The 20300-nt window shown below is 50.7% G+C and overlaps 2 protein-coding genes across 6 annotated transcripts in view; both read left to right on the top strand.

Annotated features, from left to right (window-relative positions):
• LOC119956921 (sorbitol dehydrogenase-like) overlaps positions 1–3577 on the top strand; it is a 31401-nt gene extending 27824 nt beyond the window's left edge. The window contains exons 8-9 of the mRNA XM_038784492.1: positions 340–461; positions 3178–3577. Of these exons, the coding sequence (XP_038640420.1) occupies positions 340–461; positions 3178–3475 (420 nt within the window). The 3' untranslated portion in view covers positions 3476–3577. The remainder of the gene's footprint in view (positions 1–339; positions 462–3177) is intronic.
• A 6685-nt stretch (positions 3578–10262) lies between these two features.
• LOC119956818 (sorbitol dehydrogenase-like) overlaps positions 10263–20300 on the top strand; it is a 38196-nt gene continuing 28158 nt past the window's right edge. For 2 of the 5 annotated variants that reach the window (XM_038784271.1, XM_038784267.1), the window contains exons 1-3: positions 10601–10699; positions 14742–14850; positions 17640–17864. Coding sequence is in view for 4 of the 5 variants with exons in the window: in XM_038784267.1 (XP_038640195.1) it covers positions 17808–17864 (57 nt within the window). In the remaining variant the exon portion in view is untranslated. Of the gene's footprint in view, positions 10282–10600; positions 10700–14741; positions 14851–17639; positions 17865–20300 lie in introns of those variants that run through there. The other 3 variants (XM_038784268.1, XM_038784270.1, XM_038784266.1) reach the window with 3 other exon arrangements.

Here is a 20300-nt window from a genome sequence, read left to right as displayed (position 1 = left end):
GCAACTGTGCTAACCACTGTGATACCTGTGCTGCCCTGTCATCATTAGACTTTTATTCCAGATTTTTATTAAATTCAAATTCCACCATTTGGCATGGTGGGATTCGAACTTGGGTGTATTACCCTCGATCTCTGAATTGCCACTACCCCCAGCACCTCCCCATGAGTACAACAAAGCACTAAATCACAATTCTGGGGCACTTAATTCAAATTATTTGGTACTTCAACTTCTTAACACAGAATCATCGGGAAATTGACAGATAATGTTTAATCATCCTTGAAGGTACATTCAGAATTAAGAGATTTGACTTTTTCCTTTTAATCTCCTTTTTTTTTTCAGGCGACCAAGTCTGGTGGAGTTTTGGTTCTGATAGGGTTGGGTAACACAAATACCACCGCCCCCCTGATAGCTGCCACAACGCGAGAGTTGGACATCCGCGGGGTTTTCCGATACTGTAACACGTAAGTGGCAAAGGCAACGTTGGGAATTTACAGCGAAAGGGAACCCCGGTTCCACTCAGACATGAGCCAATTCCTGAGGTAGCGTGTTCCACAGTCTCGCCTTTCTTTGTCCACACTATCTGATAATTATGGCCCAGAGTGCAGACATGGGAGGTGTTGTGGTGCCCTGGGTAATGTCCATTACCCCAGTGCCAGAAGCTCTGTGTTCAAATCCCACCGCAGGACTCAATGGCCGTGGAAGGCGTGGCCAATAAGTTTGGTGGTCGGCCGATAAAGCCTTCCAGTGGTGGGCGGTGAGAGTGGGAGAGTTTCCTGGGCAGCCGGACGACAGAAGGCAGCACCAAACTACGGCAGTATTTCTCCAGGCAAAACCATGGACCAATCCATTGGAAGTCCATGATTACCAAGGCGCGCCGAGTGTCATGGTAGCTGAAGGAGGGAGGAGTACAGACAATGGAAAGAAACATCTTTTCTATGCTTAAACCATGCAGCCAATATGACTCTGGAATTCAAATCGGATGATACAACAGGACTTATAAGTACCACAGAATCCTTATAGGGCAGAAGAAGGCCATTTGACCCATCATATCTGCACCCTACCTAGGCCCACATCCCTGCTCTCCCCCTTCACCCCGCTTAGGCTGCATGAAAAGGCAATTTGGTGTGGCCAATTCACCTAACCCGCACATCTTTGGGCTGTGGGAGGAAACCGGAGCGTCCGGAGAAATCCCACGTAGACACAGGGAGAATATGCTGACTCCACACAGATAGTCACCCAAGGCCAGGATTGAATCCCTGGCTCTTTATACAGAGGGTAGTGGGTGCCTGGAACTCGCTGCCGAAGGAGGTAGTGGAAGTAGGGACGATAGTGACGAGAGTGACGTTTAAGGGGCATCTTGACAAATACATGAATAGGATGGGAATAGAGGGATACGGACCCAGGAAGTGTAGAAGATTTTAGTTTAGACAGGCAGCATGGTCGGCACAGGATTGGAGGGCCGAAGGGCCTGTTCTGTGCTGTACTTTTCTTTGTTCTTTGTTATAGGGCCTTGTCGTGCAGTAATATTCAAACTTACACTGTTTCAGAATCTCTCAGAGGATAGGACAGGAAAGACAATATGACAAGGTGGGGGCGAGCGGGCGGGGAGGGGGGCTTGTCTGTCTGCCTTTACACCCACTGAAGTCGAGGGAATATTGAACGCCGTGCCCTCTCCCAAATTTCCTTTCTGCCCTTCATCCAGGCTGTGCCCCAAAGTGCAGATAACAATCTTCCCCAAGTCCGATTCCCATCTCATTCTCAGTCCCCTGTGTGATTGGAGGACAAGACTGGTTGGATCAGTTGACAATTTAATCCTTCATCTGATTAAAAAAGTCGATTGGGTGACCAGAGGGAGGTGTCAGCGCGAAAATTATTTTTTTGACAGACTTTGATGTGCAAAGGTGTAAATTATTTGGACCCCTCTACTTTCTTTGCTTCACCATTGCTGGTGTCAGCCTGTTCAATAGAAAGTGGCTAATAAAAGCGAATTACTGCGGAGGCTGGAATCTGAAACCAAAGACAAAATGCTGGAAAATCTCAGCAGGTCTGGCAGCATCTGTAGGGAGAGAAAAGAGCGAACGTTTCGAGTCCAGATGACCATTTGTCAAAGCTAAAGACAGGGAAAGTGGGAACTATTTATAGAACGGAGTGAGAACGAAAGATGAGTCATAGCCACAGAAACCCAGGGAAACGGGGGGTGCTAATAGCCACAGAAACCAAGGGGAAAGGGGGCTAATGGCAGTCCCCAGAGAGAACAAAACGTGTGAAAGGCCAAACTGCAGAGAAAGCGATGTGGAGATGCCGGCGCTGGACTGGGGTGAGCACAGTAAGAAGTCTTACAACACCAGGTTAAAGATGCAGGAAAGATGTCCCGAAGCATGTTACATTGGCGACCATGCCGACGCTGCAACGAATGAACGGACATCGCGCAACAATCATCAGGCAGGAATGTTCCCTTCCAGTCGGGGAACACTTCAGCAGTCAAGGGCATTCAGCCTCTGATCTCCGGGTAAGCGTTCTCCAAGGCAGCCTTCAGGACGGGCGACAACGCAGAATCGCTGAGCAGAAACTTATAGCCAAGTTCCGCACACGAGTGCGGCTTCAACCGGGACCTGGGATTCATGTCGTATTACATTCACCCCCCACCATCTGGCCTGGGCTTGCGAAATCCTACCAACCGTCCTGGTTTGAGACAACTCACACCTCTTTAACCTGGGGTTACCCCTATCTCTGGATCTGTAAAGACTTGATTACCTGCAAATGCTCACATTCTAAGCATTGCCTGGCATCTTTGAATTTGTCTGTATATATGTTTCTGGAACATACTTCTTCATTCACCTGAGGAAGGAGCAGTTCTCCGAAAGCTAGTGTTTGAAATTAACATGTTGGACTTTAACCTGGTGTTGTAAGACTTCTTACTGTGCAGAGAAAGTGGTAAATGCCTGCTTTGTAATAACAGTCAGGAGAACATCACATGGACACATAAGGTTGTAGTACTTTCTACTCTCTGGTCAGTTAATGTGGGATTGTAAATGTGGTGAATGTATCATTTTAATGTGAATGAATTAGTGCGTGCATTTAAAGGGTTCCTGCGTGTGGCAATTGTCGGGGTACTGGGGAGGGCTGTGAGGAACTGTAATATCACTCACCTTATGTTTCTGTCTTTTGCTACTTTAGATGGCCCACGGCAATTAACATGTTGGCTTCAAAGATGATAGACGTGAAACCTATGATCACACATCACTTCCCCCTGGACCAGGCCATTGAAGCATTCGAGATGGTGAAGAAAGGTACAGCGCTCAAGGTGATGGTGGAGTGTGAGGAGCCGGAGAAAAAAGAAGGTTCACAGTCAAAGGACCTCGAACAGTGCCAGCAACAGTGCCAACAGTTGCTGCAACAGTGCCAGCAACAGTGCCAACAGATGCAGAAAGATCAGAAAGAACATTGCGGGCGTATCGGTGGCGGTCGCTCCTGAGCTTGTTTGTGTCTCTTGGTTGGCACACAGACCTAACTCTCTTACGCACTGTGTTTCCACCAAACCTCTGCCCCAAGCCTGTAATAAACACACTGAATGATTGCCCGTTGTTGTTGTGAGTTTATTACAGTCACAGCATGGAAACAGGCCCTTCGGCCCAGCTGGTCCATGCTGCCCAGTTTCTATCACTAAGCTCGTCCCACCTGCCCGCATTTAGCCCATATCCGTCTATACCCACCCTGCCCATGTAACTGTCTGACTGCTTTTTAAAAGACAAAATTGTACCCGCCTCTACCACTGCCTCTGGCAGCCCGTTCCAGATGCTCACCACCCTCTGTGTGAAGGAATTTCCCCTCTGGTCTCTTTGTATCTCTCCCCTCTCATTCTAGACTCTACCTTTGGGAAAAGATGTTGACTATCTAATCTATGCCCCTCATTATTTTATAGACCTCTATAAGATCAGCCCTACTAAGCCTCCTACGCTCCAGGGAAAAAAGTCCCAGCCTACCCAGCCTCTTCTTATACCTCAGACCATCACGTCCTGGTAGCATCGAGGGCCGAAGGGCCCGTACTGCGCTGTAGTGTTCTATGTTCTATGTTCATCCTCGTAAATCTCTTCTGCACTCTTTCTAGTTTAACAATATCCTTCCTATAATAGGGTGACCAGAACTGAACACAGTACTCCATGTGTGGTCTTATCAATAGACATAGACATAGAACACACAGTGCAGAAGGAGGCCATTTGGCGCATCAAGTCTGCACCGACCTATTTAAGCCCTCACTTCCACCCTATCCCCGTAACCCAATAACCCCTCCTAACTTTTTTTGGTCACTCAGGCCAATTTATCATGGCCAATCCACCTAACCTGCACGTCTTTGGGCTGTGGGAGGAAACCGGAGCACCCGGAGGAAACCCACCCACACACGGGAAGAACGTGTGTCCCGCCAGTGACCCAAGCCGGGAATAGAACATGGGACCCTGGCGCTGTGAAGCCACAGTGCTATCCACTTGTGCTACCGTGCTGCCCATACAATGTCTTGTGCGACCTGTTTAGCTCACAGGGCTAATCGCTGGCTTTGAAAGCAGACCAAGGCAGGCCAGCAGCACGGTTTGATTCCCGTAACAGCCTCCCCGAACAGGCGCCGGAATGTGGCGACTAGGGGCTTTTCACAGTAACTTCATTTGAAGCCTACTCGAGACAATAAGCGATTTTCATTTTTTTCATTTTCAACTAGATGTCCCAACTCCTGTATTCAATATTCTGACCAATAAAACCGAGCATGCTGAATGCCTTCTTCACCACCCTGTCCACCTTGAACCTGAGCTATGAACCTGTACTCCTAGATCTCCTTGTTCTGTAGCTCTCCCCAACTCCCTCCCATTAACTGAGTCTGTCCTGCCCTGATTTGATCAACCAAAATGCTTCACCTCACGTTTTTTTGGTGAAGGTTCATTACTGATGGGGTTCCTCCAGCCCCCTCGTCCACTCCGTTTGTAGATGCAAGGCACACTCAGGCTCTCTGTGCAGTCCGATTCTCAGCTCTTGGCAACTGAGTTACAGCAACTTGCTTTTAGGACGTGCCTTTACTGCAAAATTGCCCAGGGTGCCGGAAAAAGGAACAAAAAAGAATATTGAAACACGGAATGAGAAGCGATGTCAGTGCCTGGTTATTTATATTCCAGTTCCGAAACAAAACTGAAGATTGACAGTGGGATGAAAGCAAATTACGGCGGAGGCTGGAACCTGAAACCAAAGAGAAAACGCTGGAAAATCTCAGCAGGTCTGGCAGCATCTGTTGGGAGAGAAAAGAGCGAACGTTTCGAGTCCACGTGACCCTTTGTCAAAGCTTTGTCAGCCTGCAAAACGTAGTCGACAATGGAGCACCCACCACCCCTGGGGAGGAGATTTCCAAACATTCGCAACCTTTTTGAGTGGAGATATTTTTTCCTCACCTCAGCCCTAAATGATCGTCTCCCTTACCCTGAGATTGTGCCCCCCCCCACCCCCTCCCGCCCTGTGTTTTAGATTCACCGACCAGCGGAAACAATCTCTCAGTGTCCACCCTGTCAAAGCCCCTTCGGATTCTCATACATTTCAATGAGATCACCTCTCATTCATCTAAACCCCAGAGAATATCAACCCAATGTACTCAACCTCTCATCAGAGGACAACCCTCCGTCATCCAAGAGACCAAATTAATGAAGCTTCACTGTGACCACCCCAATGTTGAGTATAAGGCTTTCTTGAATACAGAGAACACAAACTGCACACTGTAAGTAAGTCTGGGTGGTTATATGGCAAGTAGCCACTGACCTGGGGTGCGATTCCCGTACCAGCCTCCCCGAACAGGCGCCGGAATGTGGCGACTAGGGGCTTTTCACAGTAACTTCATTTGAAGCCTGCTCGTGACAATAAGCGATTTTCATTTAATTTTTTTCATCTCATTTAGTGACTCCGTTGTGCCCGACGTGGATCCGGGCGCAACAGGTGAATGTTGCGAGCCCCAACTCGGATTCCGTGCCAGGTGGAAAACTTTGCCCCACTCACCCGACTAGCTCTGCCCGGGATCTCGCGCCCGCCGTCTGAGATCCAGATCTGGTACTCAGCGGGGGCACCTGCTCGACGTGGCCAGGCCGCCGGTTAGTACTAGTCCACACAAACATGGATCAGTTGTAACGGCACCTCGGGGAGTCTCCCAAGCCATTGGAGGTACCCGGGTGGTCAGCGACCAGGCAGGGTGGCACACGGCACCTCCCCCTGGTACCGGTACTGCCAGCCTAGCACCCTGGAAGTGACGCATTGGCACTGCTTGTGTGCCTGGGGAACTGCTAGGGGGCTAGGCTGGTAGTAGCAGGGTGCCCAGGTGCTAGGTTTGCAGTACCAGGGGCTCAGGCCCAGAGGGGCCTTGCCAGATAGAGGGGGCACGAGGGGAGGGGGAGGGGGGGGGCGGTTCCTGGGGGCCTCCCCAAGGTTGGGGGATGAGGAGGGGGTCAAAAGTTCAAGAGGGCAGCCTGAAGGGATCAGGGGTCACCTCTATCCTTTCTCCACTTTCAGGATCCTAAGTGGTGGTCTGGACTCAGCTCCTGGAAGGTGGCAACTGAGAATCTCATGGAGATTCCAAAGTGTTGATCAGTACGAAATATGGGAATGTCAAGTGTGGTGCGTCAGGTAGAGCCTGTGATTTAAACAGTCACAAGACCATCCCACTGGTATCTAATTTAAAAGAGGGCCACCAGCCTTGGAGTTCAGAAGGGTGTGTTTTCTACAGTGATCAGTTTCCTGAAGCCAGGAACATACTTTCCCAATTTGTCACAAACTTTGGCATACTCTCCTCGCCCCAAAGGCCGGGGGTGGGAGGGACACACGCGCACGCCAGCTCTGGGACCAGCTATAGAGTCCGCAACCACGGTTTCTCGACCGTCAGACCTTAAATGAGCAATAAAAGGCCCTCCTGATGTCACAGACACATCGACAGTTATCTGAGAATGCGTGACTCAAATTGTGGGGCCAGTTTGAAGGTAACTTTTTAGTAAATAGATAGTAGAGAGCGCTCGTCAAAGCACTCCAAATACTCAGCTGCGGTCCTGCAAATACTATCGATTACCACCTACTCGACTGAGGGAGCAGAGGAAACTGTGGGAGTGCAGCTTAAAATAGTCGCACAGGACATGACACTGGTAACTTTAGATAGGCTGTATCATGTTTCCGCCATCATGTGGGTTAACATTATCAATAGCACGTCGAGTACAAATACAATATCTACAATATAAATACAACCAAGCCCCAACAGACACACCGTAACCGCCAGGCAGGGAAGGAGGAAGGGGGAACCTCCTTGTGGGCCGGGTCAAGCTGGCTGTTAATCAGTCCAGGCAGCGGGTGATCAAGGGGGTTGTCCGTCCCGACTGTCTGCCCCGCTACCGCAGCTATGTTCGCTGCTGGGTGTCCCTGGAAAGGGGGCTCGCAGTGTCTGCCAACACCATTGAGGCCTTCAGTCTCTGGAGGGCACCGTGCAGGAACTGGGGTAGACACTGATCCTCTTGATCACATTTGGTTTTGATGCTTTAAGTTTCCTTTGAGTTTCTGTTAACTTTGATGCAGTGTCCCTTTAAGGAACCGCATCCATCCCTCAGTTTTCCGATCTATTTGTGTATTGATATGCATCACTGTAAATACACGTAGACTAGCTAGACACTAGAGGGAGCACCAGAGACATTACACACAGACATTCAACCAATAGGTCAGTAAGGACACGACCAATGGGCATTCACGATACACACAGAGGTGACACTACCACAGGGGGGCATTACACCAACCCATATAAAAAGGGCACAGCACACCATGATCTTCCTCTTTCCAGTGGAGACACTCAGTGAGTACACAGGGTTGATTTGAAACACATCACACCCACCACGTGGATTGTAGCAGACTGGTTCGTCAGTCTGGGTAGCTATAGCAGGATTAACAGGAGAGTCGAATCCGAGTAGGAGAATTGTTAACAGTTTAATAAATGTGTTAAAGCTATCTCCAAGTCTGAACCTTCCTTTGTCAGAGTGCACATCAAGGAAGCAGCTTGTGCTACGTCAAGAGCATAACAAAACAATTTGGTTAGTGGAAAGAAGCACACAGTGCGGCCTCATCTCGAATAGACCCAATCCTGTCCAGGATCTCTACCTCACTAAACACCCGACACTCAGAACTCAGGTAACTTCAGAATCCCGGCATCTCAGCCCTCCAGCTTTACAATGCAGTCATTCAGAGTACTTAGATGCGGATTCCTGCCTGGCCTGTGCTGAGAGTGACACCGCACCCCCCTCCCCCTCCCCCCTCCCCCTCCTCACCTGGCCAAAATAAAACCCCCAAGAAACACAACACAAGCCCAAAAATGGCCTCTTTTGCAATCCAGCTCTCGGCCTGTAATATTGTAGGTAGCAGAGGAGGACATATCAGCATATGATAGGATGGCGTAGCAGACTCGATGGGCTGAATGGCCTAATTCTGCTACTATATCTTATGAACTTCTGAACTCTTATTGCGGCTGCACTGTTTCTGTTCCTGCAGCTGCCGCCGTTGTTGTTGACACTGGTTGAGTGGCTCTCCCTGATATTTCTCACACTGCACGGCATACCTTGAGAGTTCCGGGGCGAGAGCGACGTGCGAAAGGGTTCACATTGACGCGGCGGCACAGCGGTTAGCACTGCTGCCTCACAGAGCCAGGGATCCGGGTTCAATTCTATGATTCGCGAGTGACAGCGAAGACACACCCCTAGCAACAGCAGCATTTCTCAAATCAATGTAGACCTCCAATTGTGATCATTTAAAAATACATACACCACGATGAGACCATCAATTCACGCGACACGTGGTTAGAAGCGAACAGTGGTTTTAATCGTCTTACAACAGAGCCTGCCTGTGACAAGATGAACTCTTGATGAACTGGCAGGCAGGCTCACAATAGCAACCTTTATACTTCTGGTTAGGGGGAGGAGCTGTGGGCGGAGCCATGGGTGGAGCCCAGTACAAGCTCCTCATCTCCCCCTATGGGTAGAGCCGCGCAACTACACATGATCTGATACAGGCTCAACACATGTTGTACAATACAGTGTGGATTATTAGTGTTTATAATTCACCACACACCATTAGAATTATATATTCCCCATTCATTTACCAGAGCCCCAAAATTACTACTGGCTGTATCAGATACCAAACCCCCTGGGGTTTAATAACTGCTGGAAAAACGCAGCCGGTCATGCAGCATCTGTGAAGAGAACAACAAGGTTAACGTGCAATATTCTCCAGACTGCTTTTTCAAAGCAGGCATCCACCACAATCATCGGACTAACGGCAGAACTTGCACAAAGCAGAGAAAGTTGGTACTTCAGAGCAGCTTACACCTTTGAGCAGCAGGTCTGGCAAAGTAATTTCCAGGGCAACACTTCCCCACGGCGGGGCGGAGTACTCTTTGCAACAAAATAAATAATTAAAGTATTAACTGACCGAATCAGTCGTGACCTCCCATTACACGGGCGATTGAGGACGAAGATGGAAGTTAGACTTTGGACAAGGTGATTCTTGCGCTGCTGTTTACATCTCCGACCATCCACTGCTGTGTCTCTGCCAAGTAGGATCAGTTAAGGATAATGTGTTCAAGGGCAATTAGGGAGGGCCCCCCTCCAGAACGGTAGACACCTGAAGCGCAGTTTCAGGACCCCAAAGCAACTCTCGACCACACCCCTGGTCGCGCATTGTAGCGGTGCTCCGCGTCAGTCTGTGGCCTCCGTATAGGCGTCATCAGTCAAGGCCACAGTGAGTAACCCTTGTCGCCCAGCAACCAGCCCCGCATCCCGGGGGGGGGGGGGGGGGGTGTCTCTCGAAGATGTCGGGATCACAGATAGTGCCATCAGGAAAGTGATGAAAGGTCTCCACTCGGCGATTGGAATGACCCCGTGGCGTAGAGGTTTAGGGTGACCGTAACCTTGACGGCCACCAGGAGAGGGTGTCCTCCCCCCAGTCCCACGCAGTGCCAGGTGTGCCATATGTAGGCCACGGTTTCCTGGCTCCTCCTCAGTCTCCTCCTGCATTCCATGTCCGGGAGGTCCTGGAAGGACAGGGAGTTTTAGTTCCGAGGGGCAGCATGGTCGGTGCAGGCTTGGAGGGACGAAGGGCAAGTTTCTGTGCTATAATTATCTTTGTTGGAAGGTGGTGGAGACAGTCACGCAGGTTCCTCTAGGAGGTGCCACCCTCATTGCCACTCCCTCCCGTGCACATTTGGTGCCATCATCCGCAGGGTGGCAGCTGAATCTGGTCGGTCTGAGCAGTTTAATTTGAGGGATCAGGGAGGGGGAGAGGGGGGAAGGGGGAGAGGGGGCCACAAACCGAGATGAAGGCATCAATGAGACTGGAAGCCCCCAGAGGACGATGGTCAGGGGAGTTCCTCTGGGGAAGCCCCGGGCAGTGAGCTCAGCTCAGGAAGTGTAACAACCTGAACAAACTGCTACTGTTGCAATTCCTGTGATTGACAGCGGGCTGGCCCCGGGGGGCGGGGGCTGGAGCTGGCCCTGGGGGCGGGGGCTGGAGCTGGCCCCGGGGGGCGGGGGCTGGAGCTGGCCCTGGGGGCGGGGGCTGGAGCTGGCCCCGGGGGCCTGGAGCTGCCCGATGGTGCAGGGGGTCGGTACGGTAGCAGCAATACTGCCCAGAGAGAGAGGGACAGAGGGCTCTGCCGGTAAGGGTATTGCTGTGATCACTCACGGAGCGGGGTTCCTACTTTATCCCGCCCCCTGCGCGGTTCATTTCCCCTGTTCGGGATTGAGATGGTTGGCGGCGGGCGGATGGGGAGAGCGGGTCTCCACTGCACTGTGCCCAGTGTGGGTCAGTGACGGTGCCCAGTGTGGGTCAGTGACTGTGCCCAGTGTGGGTCAGTGACTCCCCTCCACTGCACTGTGCCAGTGTGGGTCAGTGACTGTGCCCAGTGTGGGTCAGTGACTCCCCTGACGGTGCCCAGTGTGGGTCAGTGATGGTGCCCAGTGTGGGTCAGTGACTGCCCAGTGTGGGTCAGTGACTGTGCCCAGTGTGGGTCAGTGACGGTGCCCAGTGTGGATCAGTGACGGTGCCCAGTGTGGGTCAGTCACTCCCCTCCACTGCACTGTGCCAGTGTGGGTCAGTCACTCCCCTCCACTGCACTGTGCCAGTGTGGGTCAGTCACTCCCCTCCACTGCACTGTGCCCAGTGTGGGTCAGTCACTCCCCTCCACTGTGCCAGTGTGGGTCAGTCACTCCCCTCCACTGCACTGTGCCAGTGTGGGTCAGTGACTGTGCCCAGTGTGGGTCAGTGACGGTGCCCAGTGTGGATCAGTGACTGTGCCCAGTGTGGGTCAGTGACGGTGCCCAGTGTGGGTCAGTCACTCCCTCCACTGCACTGTGCCAGTGTGAGTCAGTCACTCCCCTCCACTGTGCCAGTGTGGGTCAGTCACTCCCCTCCACTGCACTGTGCCAGTGTGGGTCAGTGACTGTGCCCAGTGTGGGTCAGTGATGGTGCCCAGTGTGGGTCAGTGATGGTGCCCAGTGTGGGTCAGTGACTGTGCCCAGTGTGGGTCAGTGACGGTGCCCAGTGTGGGTCAGTGACGGTGCCCAGTGTGAGTCAGTGACGGTGCCCAGTGTGGGTCAGTGACGGTGCCCAGTGTGGGTCAGTGACGGTGCCCAGTGTGGGTCAGTGACTCCCCTGACGGTGCCCAGTGTGGGTCAGTGACTGTGGCCAGTGTGGGTCAGTGACGGTGCCCAGTGTGGGTCCGTGACGGTGCCCAGTGTGGGTCAGTGATGGTGCCCAGTGTGGGTCAGTGACGGTGCCCAGTGTGGGTCAGTGACTGTGCCCAGTGTGGGTCAGTGACTCCCCTGTCGGTGCCCAGTGTGGGTCAGTGACGGTGCCCAGTGTGGGTCAGTGACGGTGCCCAGTGTGGGTCAGTGACGGTGCCCAGTGTGGGTCAGTGACTGTGGCCAGTGTGGGTCAGTGACGGTGCCCAGTGTGGGTCAGTGACGGTGCCCAGTGTGGGTCAGTGACTCCCCTGTCGGTGCCCAGTGTGGGTCAGTGACGGTGCCCAGAGTGGGTCAGTGACGGTGCCCGGCGTTGGTCAGTGACTCCCCTGACGGTGCCCGGCGTGGGTCAGTGGGCCCCCTGATGGTGCCCAATGTGGGTCAGTGACTCCCCTGACGATGCCTGGCGTGGGTCAGTGGGCCCCCTGACGGTGCCTGGCGTGGGTCAGTGGGCCCCCTGACGGTGCCTGGCGTGGGTCAGTGGGCCCCCTGACGGTGCCTGGCGTGGGTCAGTGGGCCCCCTGATGGTGCCCAATGTGGGTCAGTGACTCCCCTGACGGTGCCTGGCGTGGGTCAGTGGGCCCCCAAGACTTTGCTCGATGTCTGTCAGAGGGTGTACCCTGTGCTGAATCACTGCAGCAATTCTGTTGGAGCTTCCCAAATTAAATTTTAGGGTCCATCTAGACTAAATTTGACCTGACGATTATAATTCCTCCCCATGAAGTCCCACCGGTTCAATTTTTTGCAGCATTTTCTCCAGTCTCAGTTGATGCTCTTCTGGACCGTTGGAAATGTCCAGCTTCTCATATTATTTGCTCATGAGATGTGAACATCAGTTAAAAGGCCATCTGAGATATTGCCCATCAGTGAATGGTTTGCTCGGCCTTTTCACAGGGCAGTCAGCTGGGATAGTCAGAGGGCAGTTCGGTGACCTTACTCAAACATATAATAACCTGAGGGGGGCTTGACAGGGTAGATGGTGAGATGTACCCACCAGTGGGAGGGTCTCGAACAAGGGGACATAGCGACAAGATAAAGGGCCAGTCATTTAAAACTGAGATGCATAGGAATTCCTTCTCACAGAGGGCAGTGAATCTCTGGAACTCTCTGCTCTGGAGGTTGGATCATTAGTAGTATTTAAAGTGGAAGTGGATAAATATTTGGATAAATATTTGGGTGGGGGGGGGGGGTGGGTGGGGGGGGGGGGGGTGGGGTGGGGGGGGGGGTGGGGGGGGGGGGTGCAACCCAAACATGAAAACAAAGTGAAGTTTATAATCCTAAATCATATTTAGGATTATAATATTCTGATATTTTATTCATGGCAATATCCACCAGTCTTAGAGGCCCAAGTACAAAGCCCCCCTGTATAGGCCCTATTTGGCCTGGACCTGTAAGTGGCTACTTTTGCCAGGCAGACAAGACACTCCAACCTGTCCACTTCGCTCTGCACAGTGAGTGGTCAAAGATCAGATCGAAAACGTGCCCAAGAGATTGAGGAGCAGTCCCCTTAAAATAACCAGATGGGTTCTGCGGCATCTCTCACTCCACATTATTTTTAAAATTCATCCATGGGATGAGGCCCAGCATTTATTTCCCATCCCTAATTGCCCCTTGAGGAGGTGGTGATGAGCTGCCTTCTCGAAGCGCTGGAGTCCGTGTGGTATCGGTACACCCACTGTGCTGTTAGGGAGTTCCACGATTATGACCCGGCGATAGTCAGGGAACGGCTGATAAATTTCCAAGTCAGGATAATAATAATCTTTATTGTTGTCACAAGTAGGCTTACATTAACACTGCAATGAAGTTACTGTGAAAAGCCCCTAGTCGCCACATTCTGGTGCCTGTTCGGGGACACTGAGGGAGAATTCAGAATGTCCAATTCACCTAACAAGCACGTCTTTCGAGACTTGTGGGAGGAAACCGGAGCACCCGGAGGAAAGCCACGCAGACACGGGGAGAACGTGCAGACTCCGCACAGACGGTGACCCGAGCCAGGAATCGAACCTGGGACCCTGGCGCTGGGAAGCAACAGTACGATAGGGGGGGGGGGGGGGGGGGTTGGAGGGGAACCTCCAGGTGGTGGCGTTTCCATGCATTCGCTGCCCGTGTCCTTCTATGATGTGGAGATGCCGGTGTGGGACTGGGGTGAGCACAGTAAGAAGTCTTACAACACCAGGTTAAAGTCCAACAGGTTTGTTTCAAACACGAGCTTTCGGAGCACTGCTCCTTCCTCAGGTTAATGAGAAAGGAGCTGTGCTCCGAAAGCTAGTGATTCTAAACAAACCCGTTGGATTTTAACCTGGTGGTGTAAGATTTCTTACTGTGCTTGTCCTTCTAGGTGGCAGTGGTCGTGGGTTTGGGAGGTGCAGTGGAAGGATTGCGAAGGTGAAAAACAATCTGAGCCATGTTAAAGGCAGCCTAGCTAACTGTGAAGTGACTTTAAAAACTAACTCTCTTCCACCCCAAATCAGAGGAGGATGCGAGCATTGAAATGTTCCTTTAGATTTGCCAATTCACCATTCTCCTGAATTTTCGTCGCCTCCACGTTCTTCCCTTGGATTCAAGTAACTATATTTTTGAGCAGTGCACTGTTATTACATAGTTTACTCTATATGTGCGAGTACACCATGTGCACTTCTGGTGTTCCTGCCGTGATAAGATACGGAAAGTGTGTGAAATCTGGATTGTGACATTGCGTATTGCTCTCGACTGCTTCAGCTCAACTGAACTGGGTTGTCCCGAGACCTTTTAAAGAGGCTTTTGACTGGGGGGGTTAACGCGCGAGGAAACAAATTGGGGGAAGACCTTTTTTGGGTGGAAGAAATGAGGAGTTTGCAGCCCGAAAGTGGGTGGCCGCTGGGCCAATTGAATCTTCGAAGACCAATAGGATAACTGGCTACATAGACAAAATAGTCAAATGCAAGTTAGAGGAGATAATGATTTCAGTCTTCCATCCAGGCCATACCGTGACTACTGTACTACATTCCATTCTGCTCGCCCAGCGACACTGAAGGCAGTGCAGAGAAGAGGCAGATCCCAGTAAAGCAGCAGTGAATAAATCCCAGCTGTAAGTATTGGTACCGTCCATCTTTATCTATTTGACTAAGTCTTGCTGACTGCGGGCCGTGCCAGAAACCAGGATACTGGAAGAGGCCCAGCCTGTGAAATTAGCTTGGCACCCCTGACGTAACCCACGTGGATTGAGGGTGAGAAAACGGCCAACTTTTGAACTTCTGTGAGGGCGTTGGGGGACTTGTACAGATCAATGAAATGTACAGTAGGGACGTCCTGATTGTGTCAGCTTGTGCTCATGCCTTTTCATGTTCTGTCGAGGCTTTCCCATTGTACCCTCCATGCCCCCCACTCGTGCCGAGCAAAACTCAGACCCTTTAAGTTACCATGTGCGTGTGGCCTTGCAGATAAACTTAAAGGGTCCGCTCCCTCGACCCCGTCACCTGCGCACTTGAAACAAAAATCGAGGGACTAATAATAATCTTTATTATTGTCACAAGTAGGCTTACGTTAACACTGCAATGAAAAGCTCCTAGTCACCACATTGCGGCGCCTGTTCGGGTACACTGAGGGAGAATTCAGAATGTCCAATTCAGCTAACAAGCACGTCTTTCGGGACTTGTGGGAGGAAACCGGAGCCCCCGGAGGAAACCCACGCAGACACAGGTTGGAGAGGTTAGGTTTGTGTCCACTAGAGCTTAGAAGAGTAAGAGGCGACTTGCTCGAACCCTTTTAAGATCCTGAGGGGTGTTGACAGGGTGGATGTGGAGAGGATGTTCCCTCTGGTGGGAGAATCTAGAACGAGGGGGTCACTGTTTAAAAATAAGGGGTGGCCCATTTAATGCGGAGACGAGGAAAAATAATTTCTCTTGAAGGTCGTGAGTCTCTGGAACTCTCATCCTCAAAAGTAGTAGAGTCTTTGAATATTTTTAAGGCAGAGCGGGATAGATTCTTAATTAGCAAGGGGTTAGGCAGGAATGTCGGGGTGAGGTTCCAATCAGATCAGCCACCATCCTATTGAATGGCGGAGCAAGCTCAAGGGGCCGAGTGGCCATCTCCTGCTTGTAATGCGTGGTGTATGTCTGTGTATGATATGCATTCCGTGTCAACCATATGGCTCGAGGCGTTCTGCACAGTTTCCAGCCGCTGGGTGTACTGTGGTGGAGGGCCTGAGACACAGCTATCCCATTGAGTCCTTTCTGCCCCAGGGCTTTAGTTTTTCCCTCAGAACGTAGCCCCAGACCTCGGGAAGTGCCAGTCTCTGACTCCGGATGGTGAACAGCTTTTTTCCAGGTTTCGGGCGGACGAAAGAGCTTCTGTCAGCGAGTTCATTGAACTCCAGCAGAAGTCCGTATAGCAGTGGGAACAGTCCCTTGTTCATAGAGGCCTGTGTTATGGAGCTTGTTATAACCCACCCTCCCCCCATGGGGACCGTGGGGAAACCATTGTTGATCTCCCCGTCGGACCCGTGGAGTACGAGCTTCCCAGATAAGGGGGGGGGGGGGGGGGGGGGGGCGGAGTCCACCCGGCTGGAGCTCATTACGAACAAACATGAAAGCCGGCTCAAAGCTGTGCCTCGGTACGATTTATTCTCCCAGCGAGCACTGTCCTGAGAGCGTTTTGCTGCTTTGGGCAGAATATTGCAAATAGTTAAATAAAACTCTGTGCGTTTACCGCTGGCTTCCTCAAGTTGCTATCGAGCTGCTCAGGATGAACCTCGACAGAAATTCTCAGCATTTCTTTCCAGACCTGCTTTGCAAAGCCACGTTCCAGAAGGAGGTGGCGGACAGCCGTTCCCCACCTCCACTACCTGGGGGGGGGGGGTTAGACTTGGATCAGCCAGGGAGGGTCCCATTCCCCCCCCCCCCCCCCCCCAGCCAAGCTACACCATGATTGAACGTTCTAGTGACGAGGCATTCTGCTGAATGACACTGACAAGTATGTTCGGTGAACCATCGGAGAAGAATCCACAGGAGCCTCACCATAGGTGGTGATAATAATAATAATATTTATTAGTGTCACGAGTAGGCTTACATTAACACTGCGATGAAGTTACTGTGAAAAGCTCCTAGTCGCCACATTCCGGCGCTTGGGTACACTGAGGGAGAATTCAGAATGTCCAAATGACCTAACACAACGTCTTTCGGGACTTGTGGGAGGAAACCGGAGCACCCGGAGGGAAACCCACGCAGACACGGGGAGAACGTGCAGACTCTGCATAGACAGTGACCCAAGCCGGGAATCGAACCTGGAACCCTGGCGCTGTGAAGCAACAGTGCTAACATTTACTAACATGCGGAAGGAAATTTGTTGTCCTCCCAACACCATGACCGATACGTGACTTCAGCCCACGCCGCAATGTGGGCTTTCCTCCGGGTGCTCCAGATTCCTCCCACAAGTCCCGGAAGACGTGCTTGTTAGGTGAATTGGACATTCTGAATTCTCCCTCTGTGTACACGAACAGGTGCCGGAATATGCCGACTAGGGGCTTTTCACAGTAACTTCATTGCAGTGTTAATGTAAGCCTACTTGTGACAATAATAAAGATCATTATTACGCTGCCGGCGAAACAGAAGATCCCACCAACGGAGAATCAACATATACCTGTGACCTGCGTGTGACACTATTAAATGCCTTTACAAAGCCCACGCATGCCGCATCATCAGCATTACACTCACCGACCCTCCAAAAAACTCCAGCAAGTTGATTAAATACGGATTTTCCCTTTAGAAATACACACTGGCTTCTGCTCAAGCCCTCAATCTATTGTCTGTAACTTGTAAGGATTGATTTCAGTTACGGTTGAAATCTTAATCATGTGTGCAGATTGTTATCCTGTCAAAGCTTCCACTTGTGCTGTTTCTCAGTGAGCTACTTTAAAAGCAAGCGATTGAAGTTTCTGCTGAAAACACTCAGTCAGCGGCCGGAGCGGACCTTTGGACCTCTTCAGAACGGGTCGACAGCAAAAGCGAGTGAAAGCCACGCATTGTTAACCTGGAAGAATTTGGGAAGATGGCAGAGCACGAAAATCTGTCTGTGGTGCTCCACAAGAAACATGATCTGAGGCTGGTAAGCAATTCTGATCTCCTTTGTCTCACTTTACATCTGATCGGTGCGTGAAGTGAGAGAGCCTGCTGAACAATAGGAGATCTTGCCCGGGGTTGGATGGGTGGGGGGGGGGGGGGGGGGGGGGGGGGCAGGTTTAACAAGTGCCAGCACCTCAGTGCTATTTATTAAAGCCAAGTACGGAGCGGTTAGCTGGTGAACCTTGGGGGGGAGGTGGGGGGGGATTGTGAAATCCCTGAAAACGTTAAAGGGATTTATTTTAGTTCAGCTGTAATTCCTGGAAGATTGACATATTTATCTCAGATCCTCATTTTACCAGATTTAGAAAAAAAAAACACACTGTGGAGAAAAAAAAATCTTTCTCGCCTGGATTAGGAGTAAACGTTTAAGATCGGGCCGGCGGTGGTTGTGGACGGAAGTACAGTTGTGCGGAGTAGGGCTAGAAATCCTGAGACGTGAGTTTGAATCCCACTGTGGCCGTGTGGGGGAATTGTACAATGTGTATAAATGTATAATTGTATAAATTTGGAATAAAAAGCTGGCATCAGTAAGGGTGACCATGAAACTACTGGATCGGGGTTAAAACCCTGCCTGGTTCACTAATTTTGTTCGGTGAATTGGACATTCTGAATTCTCCCTCCGTGTACATGAACAGGCGCCGGAATGTGGCGACTCGGGGCTTTTCACAGTAACTTCATTGCAGTGTTAATGTAAGCCTACTTGTGACCACAGTAAAGATTATTATAATTTCCACCCTTTCCGGGGAGGAAATTGATGTGTTATGTACTAACCAGCAGCACAGTTAGCACAGTTCTCTATGAGTTCGGTTCTCTGCTAACCTAAGTGTGGTTACTCTGTCTGACTGAACCAGACTAGCTCTTAGCCACGTGCTGGAGGTGTGATACTGTTGTTATGGGAGCGGTGTTTTCAGAACCCCAAAATGTATCATTGGGTTCAACCAACCTCCCCATTTAATGTATTGTTGCTTTTGAAGCACACGGTTTGGTCTCCAGGTGTGGTATTACAATTATGGACACGTGGGTTTTTAAACACAAAACAATGTTTATTCCATGAATTCTACTTGACCTTTTAAAATAAACATTGGATCCCTTAACACCCCTTACTTCAAAGATAACCCCGAAAATAATACAATACTAAATAATCCTTCAAAATGTTCCTTCAAACCTCCAAAAGATTTAACACCTTTAAACAGAAACACATCTGGTTAAACTATTATGAGTTTAAATCACCCAAATGATTCAGAGATAGTCTTTTATGGCAGAGATCACAGCAGATCCAGCTCACTGCAAACACAGACACAGCCAAGCTCTTTTCCTCAAAACTGAAACCAAAACACTGCAAAAATGCTGAGCTAAAATCCCAGCTCCACCCACACTCTGATATCACTTCAGTAATATGAGCTACTGCATTTCTTAAAGGTACATTGCTTAAACATCCATTTCTTAAAGGTACTCTCACATGACACTGTACATACACCCTGACTCACTCTGTAGATGTTCATCAGTGGAAAGAGGTGGAGTGTGAGTGCCTCGTGCCTTTTATAATGAGATACCACCCCTGAGTGTCCTGCCTGCTCATTGGTCATGTCCTGTTCTCTGTGTTCATTCGCTGCCTGTCTGTATATCATTATTTGCATGTCTGCACATCATGACAGAAATCTGCCAACGTTACTCTGTCAGGCTCGTGTTAAATGGATCCCAAGCCAGATGTTGGAGTCGAATCTAGACATATTTATCGATGGTTGGTTTATTTACGGAATGCAGCGTTACATTTCTCGGCCTCCTGCTCCACAAACCAACCCAGTGTCCCCTTCGTTGTACTCTTCCTGTAAAACAAATTAATAAATGTAACAATTAATTAATCAATAAAAGCGACTCCGTAACCAAACAAAACCAGACACAACTTAACTTTCAAAGGAAACTTATCAGATTCAGTTGAAAGAGGGTTGTCGGGGCTAGTATTGCACTCCAGCCCCTGAGGCACGCGCCGGTTGCCGAAGCCAGCGATGGAGACCTGGTCCCCAGGCTGCAAACCTAGTTACGAGAGAGGGGCAGGCGGTCAGTCTGACTACCCCCCCCTCCGTGACCCGCTGACTGGACCTGGAGGTGGCCACCGTGGCGAGACCCAGGCTTAGGAGGAGGTCCTCCGCTTTGCCTCCACTCCCACCAATGATCAGCAGTGTGGGGATCAAAGTGCAGCCAAAACCCCGTTCAATTAACCAGACATGAGGCACAACCTCACCTGTATACGCGTGGAGCATTGACTTCTCAAGGCCGCATTAAAGGCAAGCAGCCTGGGAGTCAATGACCCAGCCTAACAGGCCCTCTTTTTAAAACTAAATAAAATAAACCAATCAGCAGCCCCTTTAAAGGGGCACTGTAACAAAGGACAAAACTTTAAAGGAAACTTATAAAACTA

Source organism: Scyliorhinus canicula, chromosome 24 (genome assembly GCF_902713615.1).
Source record: "Scyliorhinus canicula chromosome 24, sScyCan1.1, whole genome shotgun sequence".
NCBI classification, from domain to species: Eukaryota; Metazoa; Chordata; class Chondrichthyes; order Carcharhiniformes; family Scyliorhinidae; genus Scyliorhinus; species Scyliorhinus canicula.
The sequence above is the reverse complement of the archived record's forward strand: the minus strand, read 5'-3'. Positions and strand labels throughout refer to the sequence as shown.